We start from the raw sequence: 13121 nt of genomic DNA on the forward strand, positions 1-13121 counted from the left end.
TCACCGGAGTGGCCGCTGCGCGCTGTGTCGTGCTGCCATCTTCGCTTACCAACAAATTCAATGACACTTATAAGAAACCAGAAAAAGGTGAGGAAAAGAAAGACAAGTTGAAGAGGAGAGAAGAGAGACAAGATGATGAGGATCTTCTCATCCATAGCATTGTCAATTTTAAATTGCCCCATTCAGGCCTAAAGATTTAATTGCTGTGGAGGCTTTCTTACTGTTGTGGGATAACATCTTTCCAGACAGGAGGGATCACTCTGCTTGGCAGGTGAGACTTGTGGCCGTGAAATCAATCTTGTGTTCTGGAGCCTCCTCTATGCCCATCGTAGGAGTTGACTCTGCGACTGCAGGAAGTGGTTCTGACAGCTCTGGACACTTCCTCCTCGCCTTGTCTCTCTTCTCTCCTTCTCAACTTGTCTTTCTTTTCCTCGCCTTTTTCTGTTTTCTTATAAGTGTCTTTGAATTTGATAATTTCTCAAGAAATTAAGTCTTATTTATCCTCTTGTGTCATGACACTTATGTCACCCTCTTTCTTTTCCTTTCTAGAATGTTCACCTTTATCTTGGGAAGGTCATTAGTTCACTGGAGTATTATTAATCTTTCTATTGCTCCCCTTACAATGTGACTTTTCCTTATCCACAACATCATCTGATCAACATTGTCAGTACTGTTTTCATATCTCCATTGACTTCTTTTTTTGTTGGCCTTCTATTCATCCAGCTGGGCTTTGTGTTTGCATCTACTTTTTACAAGTAGCTTTTTATCTCAGACTTGAAGTTTGTGCAGTAACCTTAATGCACACAGAGTAGACTCTGGTTCTTTATACTTTCAAAAGCCGAATGCTTGCAACTTTCCTGAACCTCCTTGAGTTCTCTTCCAATTTAAAACCAAGTCACATTTCACATTTGATTAACATATCGCAAACTTTCTCAGATATGCTGCCTACAAAAACTATTGTAGTGTGACCTCTGCTTTAGTCACACTCGCGATTCGTTTAAGCAGCATGGTCCTTCCTTGGTCCAATATGCTTTCCAACCAGAGACGGAGGCTGGTGCCATCTGGGCAATGGTTCATGGTGTACTGCATAGACAGTTGCAGCATTATCCAGTACCTTTTTTTCATTCGCTGCTAGTTGACTCTATTACAGGAGATGTGGCATGCAGATAGTGGATGGATCTTCAATCAAGTTGTATTGTCTCAGCTAATCATGCCCCTAGAATGCTGACACTCCTCCTTTTTACCACACACAAGCTTAGTGAGGCTTGTTGCTTGATGCATTTCACTGTTACAAATGTTATTCGCACACAAGTGTCTTTTCTCCAGTGTAAGCTGGATATCTGTAGGCTTTAGTTCAAGTATATTTGAAATGCTGTTCAAACTTATTTTGTGGAATGATGAAAACAGCCAAGCCGGTATCCAATTCCATTTGAATTAATTTGTTGTTCACTTCTGCTGTAAGCCATATTGCTTGTCTATTGCTAGTTTTCACATTCTAAATCTCAAAGCTACCCAGTCCTGTATCACTCTCATCATTGTCAGATATTTCATCAACCGCATGCAGATTAGTGCTCTGTTTGAAACTGTAACTTGACTTTTGTCTCTTTTTCTGCTCCCTGTGCAGTCCATTTACTTTTGTCTGCCTGACGTGCTCTTTATATCTGACCTATTTTGTGCACATTTCACCTTTAAACCTGCATTGCTTTCATGTATGTGAGCCCCTGCCACAACGGTAACAAAATTTGTTTGGTCAAGCAGGTTTCTGTTTAGACGTTGTAATTTTGCTCACTCTCACCTTCATTCCTAACTGCAACTCGACTGCGTCTCTGGCTTGGATAACTAAGGAAATAAAAGATACTGTAGTATCAAATTAAAAGCTCGCAAAGAGTAGTGGGAGACTGGAGGATTGGGAAAACTTTAAAAAACAAGGAAGAACAACTAAGCAAGAAATAAGGAAAGGGAAGATAGAGTATGAAAGTAAATTAGCACAAAATATAAAAACAGAGAGCAAAAGTTTCTATAAATATATAAAGCGGAAGAGGGTGGCTAAAGTCAACGTATGCCCCTTGGAAGACGATAAGGGGAAATTGATATTGGGTGATAAGGAGATGGCTGAGGCATTGAACAACTATTTTGTGTCGGTCTTCATGGTGGAGGACGCATCTAATATGCCAAAGAATGATGTTATGTATGAAATGGGAGGTGAGGACCTCGATAAAATCACTGTCACTAAAGAGATATTGATGAGCAAACTAGAGGACCTGAAAGTAGGTAAGTCCCCTGGTCCTGATGGGGTGCATCCCAGGGTGCTGAGGGAATTGGCGGAGGTTATAGTAGATTCTTTGGTAATCATTTACCAAAATTCTCTAGACTCTGGGCAGGTCCCAGCAGATTGGAAGACAGCAAATGTCACACCACTTTTTAAAAAAGGATGTTGGCAAAAGATGGGCACCTATATGCCAGTTAGCTTAACATCTGTATTTGGGAAAATGCTTGAAGCTGTCATTAAGGAAGAAATAGCAAAACATTTACAAAGGAGTGGTTCCATTAGACAGATGCAGCATAGATTCAGAAAGGGAAGTTCCTGTTTGACAATCTTACTGGAGTTCTTTGAGGACATAATGAGTGCAGTGGATGGAGGGGAACAGATGGATGTCGTATACTTGGATTTCCAGAAGGCGTTCGATAAGGTGCCGCACAAGAGACTTATAAGTAAGATACAGATGCATGGAGTCGGAGAAAGTGTATTGGCATGGTTAACCAATAGAAGGCAGAGAGTTGGTATAAATGGGTGTTTCTCCGGTTGGCAGTCTTCCAGTGAATGGGGTGCCACAGGGGTCGGTGCTGGGCCCGCAGCTGTTTACCATTTACATTGATGATTTGGAAGGGGGGACTGAGTGTAGCGTAGCAAAATTTGCTGATGATACTAAACTGAGTGGTAAAGCAAATTGTACAGAGGATGTGGAGAGTCTGCAGAGGAATATAGAAAGTTTAAGTGAGTGCACCAAGGTCTGGCAGATGGAATACAATGTTGGTAAATGTGAGATCATCCACTTCGGAAGGAATAATAGAAGAGCAGATTATTATCTAATGATGAAAGATTGCAGCATGCTGTTGTGCAGAGGGACTTGGGAGTACTTGTGTATGAATCGCAAAAAGTTGGCTTGCAACAGGTTATTAAGAAGGCAAATGGAATGTTGGCCTTCATTGCTAGAGGGATTGAATTCAAGAGCAGGGAGGTCATTCTGCAACTGTACAGGGTACTGGTGAGACTGCACCTGGAGTACTGTGTGCATTTCTAGTCTCCATAATTGAGGAAGGATATACTGGCTTTGGAGGCAGTGCAGAGGAGGTGGACCAGGTTGATTCCAGAGATGAAGGGGTTAACCTATGAGGAGGGATTGAGTTGCCTGGGACTATACTCTCTGGAATTCAGAAGAATGATAGGGGATCTTATAGAAACGTACAAAATTTTGAAAGGGATAGATAAGATAGAAGTAGGAAAGTTGTTTCCATTGGTAGGTGAGACTAGAACTAAGGGAAATTGCCTCATGATTCAGGGGAGAAGATTTAGGATGGAGATGAGGAGAAACTGTTTTTCCCAGAGAGTGGTGAATCTGTGGAATTCTCTGCCCAGTGAAGCAGTTGAGGCTTCTTCACTAAATATATTTAAGATACAGTTAGATAGATTTTTACATAGTAGAGGAATTAAGGGTTATGGGGGAAAGACAGGTAGATGGAGCTGAGTTTACAGATCAGCCATGATCTTATTGAATGGCAAGGCAGGCTTGATGGGCTGGATGGCTGTCTCCTGCTCCTATTTCTTATGCTCTTATGCTGTTTCTATTGATACAGCTATTTCAACTCCTCTTTTAAATGCAATTTGTGCTTCAGTTAGGAGCAGTTTTTGATTCTTTCTTGTAATATTTCAAAACTAAATCTCTCAACACATCATTAAGCCCATCATTGAACTGGCGATGCTCAGACAATTTATTTTAAACTTGACCATTTCTCTCTCCCTCTTCCAAAAAGATGTGCTCTGCATAACGCTTTTTGAACTTGAATATCCCGCTTTGATTGGCTGTCACAGATTTTAAATTTTGTTCATTATTCATGACACTTAGAAACCACTTTGCTCATTGTTAAAGGTGAGACTGCATTCTCAGTATTCGCCGGAATTAGATTTTGGATGTTAAGATGTCAGCTCAGATGCCTGATTAGGAACTGGTCCTGTAGGGAAAATGGAGATGCATTTGACTCCATTTCCCATCCCCACACTGACCTGTACATCCTTGGCCTTCACTGCTTAAGTGAGACCAAATGCATTGCCTTGTAGTCCAGGTGAGTAATCCTCAACCCAATGATGTGAATGGTGAATAAGGTAGCCCTTATTCTTGTGTATCTATTTCCAACCTTACCCCTCCCCCAATCCATGTGTGTCCACCTTCCTCCTTTTCCTTGCCGTACTCCCATCAAGACCCCATCATTGGTTTTGTTTCCTTCCACAATCTGGTTCTAGATGCCCTTCTCTCCTAATCATCTTCCTTATTTATCTTAGTCCAGTATTTGCATCTTTTATGCCTCCATTTATCACCCTCTATCTCCCTTTAGAACAGAAATGAGGAGGAATTTCTTTATCTAGAGGGTGGTGAATCTGACGAAGTAATTGCCACAAACACCTGTGGAGTCTTAAGTCATTGGTTATCTTTATTGCAGAAGTTGATGAGGTCCTGATTAGTCAGGTTGTCAAAGCTTACAGGGAGATTGAGAGGGATTTGGGTTGAGAGAGTAATAAATCTGCCATGAAGGAATCGCTGAGCAAACTCAGTGTACCGTGTGGATCAATTCTGCTTCTGTGCTATGGTCGAAATATCCAATTGGTAAAGCTCCTGTTTGTCATATTACAATAATCTCTCAACATCTGCTTCAGTTTCCAGCTTAAGTTGTTTGCTAAATTCAACTCCTCTTTCAAATACTATCAGTCAAAATGTGAGGCAACTGCATTAATGTTAGCGTTACAACTTCACCCAAAAGATCTGTTGTGTAAAATAACAGACCAATTTAATCCATTAGATCATATGTGACTCATCACAAAATTTTTCACTTTTCTTCATTCAGCTGCTTCGGCAGGTGAAGGGAAATTATCAGCCTTTTGTCGTACCAACAAGAGGCACAATGTTGATTTCGGTTTTTGTTCGAAGTTGTTAACAGTTTTTCCATTTGACTGTCAGCACCAGTCATTTGTTTAGTTATTACCATCATATTCACAGTTGCTATTCTTGTTTGCTGTTGCAGAATTCATGGCTTGATTCTTAAGACTCCCAGATATTAAAGCATGCTTGATAAATAGTGTTCTTTTTTTCCACCCCAGTCATTTTAATTTATTCAGGCCATTTTCAGAGTTCAAACTAAGTTTATTATTAAAGTACATACATGGCACCATATACAAGGTCTACTTTCTTATGGGCATAATCAATAAATGTATAGGACAATAACCATAATGGAATCAATGAAAGCCCACCGAACTTGGGCATTCAACCAGAGTGCAGAAGACAACAAACTTTACAAATATAAATGAAAGAAATAGATTAGATTAGATTATGAGGATCCCTTTAACAGCTGCAGGTGTTTGTGGGACTGGTCTACCTGTAGCTAAGCACTGGGGCTCCCATGTATCTATTGCATTTGTGAGAGGGTTAGCATCAAAGTAGTGCTCCACAAAGAATTAACTTCTCAGCCATCTGAAAACACAGTCAGAAATTGTGATCAAAATGAGGAGCTATTAGATTATGAGGACACTCAGCCCTTGTTTATTGTCATTTAGAAATGCATGCATTAAGAAATGATACAATGTACCTCCAGAGTGATATCACAAAAAATCACAGGACAAACCAAAGACTAACACTGACAAGACCATATAATTATAACATATAGTTACAACAGTGCAAAGCAATACCGTAATTTGATAAAGAGCAGACCATGGGCACGGTTAAAAAAAAGTCTCAAAGTTCCGATCGACTCCCGATAGTCCTGATAGCAGGTGGCAGAAGGGAGAAACTCTCCCTGCCGTAAACCTCCAGGCGCTGACAACTGCTGATGCATTGGAAGCACCTGACCACAGCTGACTCTGAGTCCATCCGAAAACTTTGAGCCTCCGACCAGCCCCTCCAATACAGCCTCCCAAGCACCATCCTCTGCCGAGCACTTCGACCCCACTCCGCAACAAGCGAAGCCGAGGACTTGGGGCCTTCTCCGGAGATTCCCGATCACACAGTAGCAGCGGCAGCGAAGAAGGCATTTCAGCAGTTCCTCCAGATGTTCCTCCGTGCTTGCGTGTCTGTCTCCATCAAATCAGGATTGTGCACGGCATCCTACTAGACAGATTACAGATATCATTCACAGGAGTGGCCGCTGTGCGCTGCGTCGCGTTGCCATCTTCTCCTCCTAATAGTAATAATAAATAATAGTAATAAATAAGCAATAAATATCGAGAACATGAGATGGAGTCCTTAAAAGTGAGTACATTGGCTGTGGGGCAAGTGAAGTTATCCCCTTTGGTTCAAGAGTCTGATGGTTGAGGGGTAATGGCTGTTCCTGAACCTGGTGGTGAGAGTCCTGAGGCTTCTGTACTACCTTCCTGATGGTAGTAGTGAGAAGAGAGCATGGCCTGGGTGGGTGGACACTACAGTCATAAGTGTAAAGTGAATACAGCAGGGAACTAAGCACACAGCCTTTATTTCTGCAGTCAATGGCATGGCATTGCTTAAAAGGGCCACCAACAATTGATTAATTTTTTACATTTCTGTGGCAATGCTAGACAAATGTAAACACAGTGGATTCTGGCTAATTGGACCATCAGTTAATTGGGGCAGCCACTTGTTTGGGCCGACTTTTAAAGCAGAAAAACGAATCAAGAAAATAGTTGGATTCCTTTGTTTAGGATGCTATGCCGCTTAATTGGAGCAGGAGACTTTTGCTGAGCAGTTTCAAACTAGCATCAGCCATGTGCACTTGCTTGGCTGTTAGACACTATATTGTGGTCAGAGTGAACAGTTTTTAAATAGGTCAGTTGTGTGCATTTGTGTTCAGAAAGCAGAGATTTCTGTCACTGGCAGTTGGCGTGAAATAAGCAGAAAGACAATTCAGAACCGTTTAGCTCGCTGTGCAAGAATTTAGGCTTGGAGATGCCTGAAACAGCCAGGATTAGGAACGAAAATATTTCACTACCTCAACAAGTTAGAACTATGAAGAATTTGAAAGTATCAACAATCATCTTGAAAGTTACAATGAAAATGAAGATTTTGGAGGATGCAGTCTCAAAAGGATTGAATGAAAGCAGACCATTATCTGAACTAGGTGACTGCACAGATTTTGTTCATTTACAGCCGATGAAAAGAATGCAACAGCGGCATTTACGGTCAATCAAAAGAACACAGCTATTTTATAGTACTGTAGTAGTATTGGTGGTGTTCTAATGTGTTCTGTATTTCATTTAAATACACAATGTGTTACTCAGTTAAACAGTAGTTTGTCTCTTTTATACCTTTTTGGCTATTTCCATGAATCTTTGAATAACTGTGGCAGCCGCTTAATACGGCCAAAATGTACTGGTCCCGATGTGTCCCAATTAATCAGAATCCACTATGTTGCCAGACAAATGCACTGGAATGGAGAAACCTTGTGAAAAGATTTGGTACTGAATGAGAACCATTTGGGAAGTTGTGTGGAGCATTATACATTGACCCAATGTGTGAACTAGATTTTGATTTTAAGTTTATATTTGTGGCTGAACAAACATTTCTTCCATTTATTCCAGTTCCTTTCTCTATTTAATAATTGTTAATTGAATTCTGTTCCAAATAATGCCTCTTACTTTAACTATAATTGATAATTATGATTCTGAACAACATAGCTAGTTATGCAGTAATTTTCTGATATCAGATCAAGAGTGCGATGGATTATGACAGTCATAACACAGAGAAATTGGATCCTCGCTACTTTGGTGAGCTGCTGGCTGAACTGATGTGCAAAACCAGTGAAGTCCACAACATCCTGGTGGAAAATATACAGAAAATAAAGGGAAAGTAAGTGTATATTTAACCTTTCTTGTGTCTATTCCATGGATCTGTTATAAATTTATTGAATAGCTCCCTAGTACAATAAAATGGATTCTTATTTTGATATCCCTTGTTATGTTATTGCACCTTTATTATCTCTCTGCACTGCACTTTCTCCGCAATTGTAACACTTTAGTCTGCACTGTTACTCTTTCACCTTTTACTACCTCCAGGCTCTATTGATCCATATGAACAGAGTGCAAGACAAGTTTTTTCACTATATCTCAGTACATGTGACAGTAATAAACCAATTTACAACTTGTCCTACAGCAATTTGAAACTAGTAATCCTACTTTACCCTACCCTGCTCTTGTTTATCACTCAATTTAAAATATTTATGGAATTTTCCCCTAGGCCAGCCATATTTTTCACCATTCCCATCTGTTTCTCCAAGAACTTATGAATAAGTATACCTGCCTTCACTGTCAGTGAAAATTCAAAGTGAATGCTGGGAGATTATTCTTTAATTTCATTGAACAAATAATGCATCATCTTCACTAGTGTCTGTATTTACTTGTTGATGCTCCTGTTCTGTGCTTTTGGATGTGTTATTATTTCAGAAATACCACATAAAACATTCACCCTCCTCTCCTTTTACAAGCTTGGAGTATTTTTGAATTCCCTGTGTACTTGCTGCTTATTTATTTTCATCCTCATTTTTACAGGTTTTTTTTACTGTTTCCTTTTGTAGTGTGGCTGGTTGTAAGGGGAGTGAAAATCATTGGAAAGTCCCTTACCATATTTAAGAAAGGGAGTTACTACATTGAAAGCAGTTCATGTGGTTTCTTAAATTAATGCATGGAATGGGGAAGTTGTCTTAAGAGGAAAGGTTAAATGTTCTAAGTCTGTATCTGCTGGAATTCAAAAGAGTGAGGGCGGAATTTGATTAAATCTTGAGCCTGGATGTGAAAAAGTTGCATTCTCTTGTGGGAGAATCTATAACTGAAGGTCACTATTTTAAAATTAAGACAAAGATGAAGTGATTTATTTTTCTCGCTGAATGTCGTAAGTCTTTGGAACTATTTTTGACAAAAAGCACAATCTTTGAATGTTTGTGAAACCAGTGGTAAATAGTTAATAAAGCAAAAGGATGTAAATGGATGAGTAGAAGCATAGTGTTGGAGTTATAATCAGAACAATTATTGCCTTATTAAGAGCTTGGGTGACTGCTTTTGTCCTAATTAGTTTAGTTCAGCCCTGTAGGAAAGCATGTGTAAAGGTTGTTTCAAGGTAATGGTCATGCCACCATAAAAGTTGTTGATTTTTGAATCTCATAAAAATTCCAGCCAGAGAAACCAGATTATCAAACTGGGGATGCTTCACTGCAGCAGGCCCTGGAAGGCTTGTGAAGGTAGAGGGTAAAATAAATGCAGCAAAATACAGAGAAATCCTGGAGGAAAACCTGATGCAGTCTGCAAGAGAACTGTGACTTTTTTTCTCCCGCAAGATAATGACCCCAAGCGTAAAGTCAAGGTGACACAGGGATGGCTTGAAAACATCAAAGTTAGTGTTCTGGAGTGGCCAGGTCAGAGACCAGACCTCAATCCAATCGAGAATTTGTGGCTGGACTTGAAAAGGGCTGTTCACTCATGATCCCCATGCAATCTGACAGTGCTTGAGCAGTTTTGTAAAGAAGAATTGGGAAAAATTACAGTGTCCAGATTTGCAAATCTGATAAAGACCTATCCACACAGACTGAAGGCTGTAATTGCTGCCAAAGTGCATCTACTAAGTACTGAGTTGAACGGGTTGCGTAGTTATGCAATCAGTTATTTTGTGTTTAATAATTGTAATAAATTTAGATAGATTTGTAGAAACTTGTTTTCATTTTGACAGGGAAGGGTCTACTCTGTCGATCAGTGTCAAAAAAGCCAAACTAAATCCACTGTGATTCAATGTTGTAAAACAATAAAAACAAAAACTTCCGGGGGGGGTGGGGGGCATTGAATACTTTTTGTAGGCATTGTAGATTAAATCCCAAATAAGACTAAAATAGGGCGGATGTAAGATCTGGGCAATGTGGAGATGTGCCCCACTCTGTCGACCCTTCGTTTTTTTCATGGACAGTTGGGGAGGTATCTAAATTGAGATGACTGGAGCAATCACTCACAGCTGTCTTCTTGGAATCATGCCTTCCAACCAAAGACTTAGAGATTTCCATTAAAGTCTTTGGGTGTGTCCTGTTCTACCAGAGGTGGTAGCAAAGCAGTGAACAGTTAAGAGGTATTGATGTCTGGAATCATCAAGATTGACCTCGATACTAAGAAGTTTGAGAGGATATTAACCTAGGCAAGGACAAATTTTAGTGATTTTCTGTGATGAACCCCACTTGCAGGAAGCTATCAGAAATAGCAAAGGCAGAGCATATACCCTAAATCAGGGGTTCCCAAACTTTTTATGCCATGGACTAATACCATTAAACAAGGGTCCATGGAGCTGCAGGTTGGGAACCTTCTCTAAATGAAGCACTTAAGTATCCACCACTAGGGGTGGTTCAACAATTCCACAATGCCCTCAGATGGCTGAATTCTAAAGGGATTCTCTCAGAATGGGCCTCCTGTGGCTAATGAGACTGCAGGCGTAGTTTGTCAGTAGTGAAAATTCTAATTGTCAGTCATTTTTAATTGAATCTATTTGCTGAGGAGCAGCATATCAATAATAGTGATCTTCACAAAGAGATAAATTTGAAATTTATCAGTTTAGGTTAATGAAAGACTAAGTCTAGTATCAAAATAAGTTTAAAATAATGGCACAATTTCATTGATGGAATTTAACATTCACAATCTCTTTAAAATAAAATATTGAAGGATCTGCAAATGGTCAGAACTAGATAAATGTGAGAAATTTTGGGGATATTCCCTCTCACTTATTACCTAGTGTGTGTTCCTTCCCTATTTGGACTTCTTTCCTCTTAGTTTCCAGTCCTGATAAAGGATTTCAACTAGAGACTATTCCTCTCCATAGTTGATGCCTAACCTGCTGGCTTTCTCTGACGTTTTGTGGCTTGATAATCTCTGTTGAGAAGTTTCAAAGGTACATTTAATGTCAGAGAAATGTATACAATATACATCCTGAAATGCTTTTTCTTCACATCCATCCACAAAAACAGAGGAGTGCCCCAAAGAATGAGCAACAGTTAAAGGTTAGAATCCTAAAGTCCCCCCAGCCCCCCTCCTTCCTGTGTGTAAGCGGCAGCAAGCAACAATCCCCTGCCCCCCGCAACCAAAAAGCGTGGGCACTTGCCACCGAGCGGAAGCTCTTTTACATAAAAAGAGGAAGTTTTAAATTAAATAAAGAAAAGAAAGGCATAGTATTAAAAACGTTCACACTAAAAATTGAATACTTAACAGGATTCTTTTAATACAAATGTAACGCTCTGTAATGTTTCACTGCTAATGTAATGGTTTCTCTGTAGCAGCAATGTTTGTGTTATGACTAGAGATAATGGGGGCTTTGGAATGTGCGCCACCCAATGAGAGGTGTATTTTTCTTTTTCATGGGCCTGAGAGAAGGTTTCATGGGTTTTTGTCAGGCGACAGATGGAGAGAGAAGATGCCAGAATGGGGAAGTCATAGTCTGCAGGGCGGAGTGGACTTGGAACGGGGTCGGGAGTCGATACCCCGGGGGGGTGGGGGGGAATCGATAGATAACGAACAGACAGGAAAACAGTGAGCTCCAACGTTGCACATTAGACTGCTTCATGAGAATGATCCCTTTTTTGTTTTTGTTTCTCTACTAACCCTATAGTCAAATTAAGAATTATAAAGCTCAATCATTTAATTGCATGTTGTGTACTGTTTGTTATTTTGTGGTATTGATTTGTAACAGGGGAACACATCACACAGCATTCAACCCAAACAAGATTTCTCTAATTTGGCCGGGCCGGAGGTTGTCCCCCGCCTAGAGTACGCCACTAGCCGCTAGCCGAAACTGAGGGTTACACAAACTTGGGAAAATAGCAGTTGTTGTCTACGTGGCCACTCAGTATAATCATGGGTAGCCTGCTCCGAGTTTCATCCCCTCTTCTGTGCTAGTTCCCCATGCCATCATTTTCCAATTTATCAAAGTGCAGATTTTCCACGTGAAATAGTGAATCATTGAAAGCATTTTCAAATGCATTCAGTTCTCCACCTTGCCTGCTTATACCCAGTGTTGCCATGGAGTAATGTTACTTGATCTCTGAATACGTCCTCGCCTTATGTCGGTGTCCTGTGTAATTGATGAAACAGTGTGTAAATTGGGTACAGATGGCCCCTGTTGGTGCACTCATGCTAAAAAGTACTCTGAGTAATTCAAAGCATATTTACTCAACGAATGACCTTTGTTTAGCCCTCAGTGTGGTTAACCATTTGTGTAGTCTGTCAAGCCCTGCTGATGATTGATGGGCTTGACTGTTCATTACTGTCTTAATAAACTTGACTTCAAAACCATGCAATTATGAAAACTGAAACTAGTTAGTTAATGAAGACCTAATAGTAGTTGCCAATAACTGTTCCTGTATACATGCAACAAATAGATTAAGTAAATATTACCATTTTAAAGTGATTTTATAATTCTATTTTTTGGCAGACAGAGCATGTTGGAAATGAATATTGACCTTGATGTAAGTACCACAGTTTCCTCATAATCTATAAGCATGTCATAGAGTGATTATTTTTTTAAATCAATATGTATTGACTTTCCTAACCACTTACACATGGTCAAAATATTTTAATTGACAATAACTGGCATTCAATAATAAATCAATAGTTATAATTTATAAACTAGAAGATAAAAATTATAAGTATAAATATAAGCTGGATTCAGTAAAAAATTAAATATATTTTATTCATGACAAAGATTAATGTTCCATGAAGAGAGATAAGATTGAGTATTAAGGTTGAATAAAAAGACGCGCAACAAATTATGGTGTCAAATTAGAAGAATTTCCAAAGCATAGATGAGAAGTAAATACTGGGCGAGTGAGAGCAGCATCAATGGTTTGTGAAGTCTCTTTGCTTCTCC

General features: G+C 39.7%; 1 protein-coding gene across 1 annotated transcript in view; it reads left to right on the top strand.

The window, feature by feature from the left end:
- The window catches only part of pof1b (POF1B actin binding protein), a 118632-nt gene that overhangs the window by 76969 nt on the left and 28542 nt on the right, over window positions 1-13121 (top strand). Inside the window, exons 7-8 of the mRNA XM_063060637.1 lie at window positions 7942-8084; window positions 12687-12720. Coding sequence (XP_062916707.1) covers window positions 7942-8084; window positions 12687-12720 — 177 coding nt within the window. The remainder of the gene's footprint in view (window positions 1-7941; window positions 8085-12686; window positions 12721-13121) is intronic.

Source organism: Mobula hypostoma, chromosome 10 (assembly GCF_963921235.1).
Source record: "Mobula hypostoma chromosome 10, sMobHyp1.1, whole genome shotgun sequence".
In the NCBI taxonomy this organism is placed as follows: Eukaryota; Metazoa; Chordata; class Chondrichthyes; order Myliobatiformes; family Myliobatidae; genus Mobula; species Mobula hypostoma.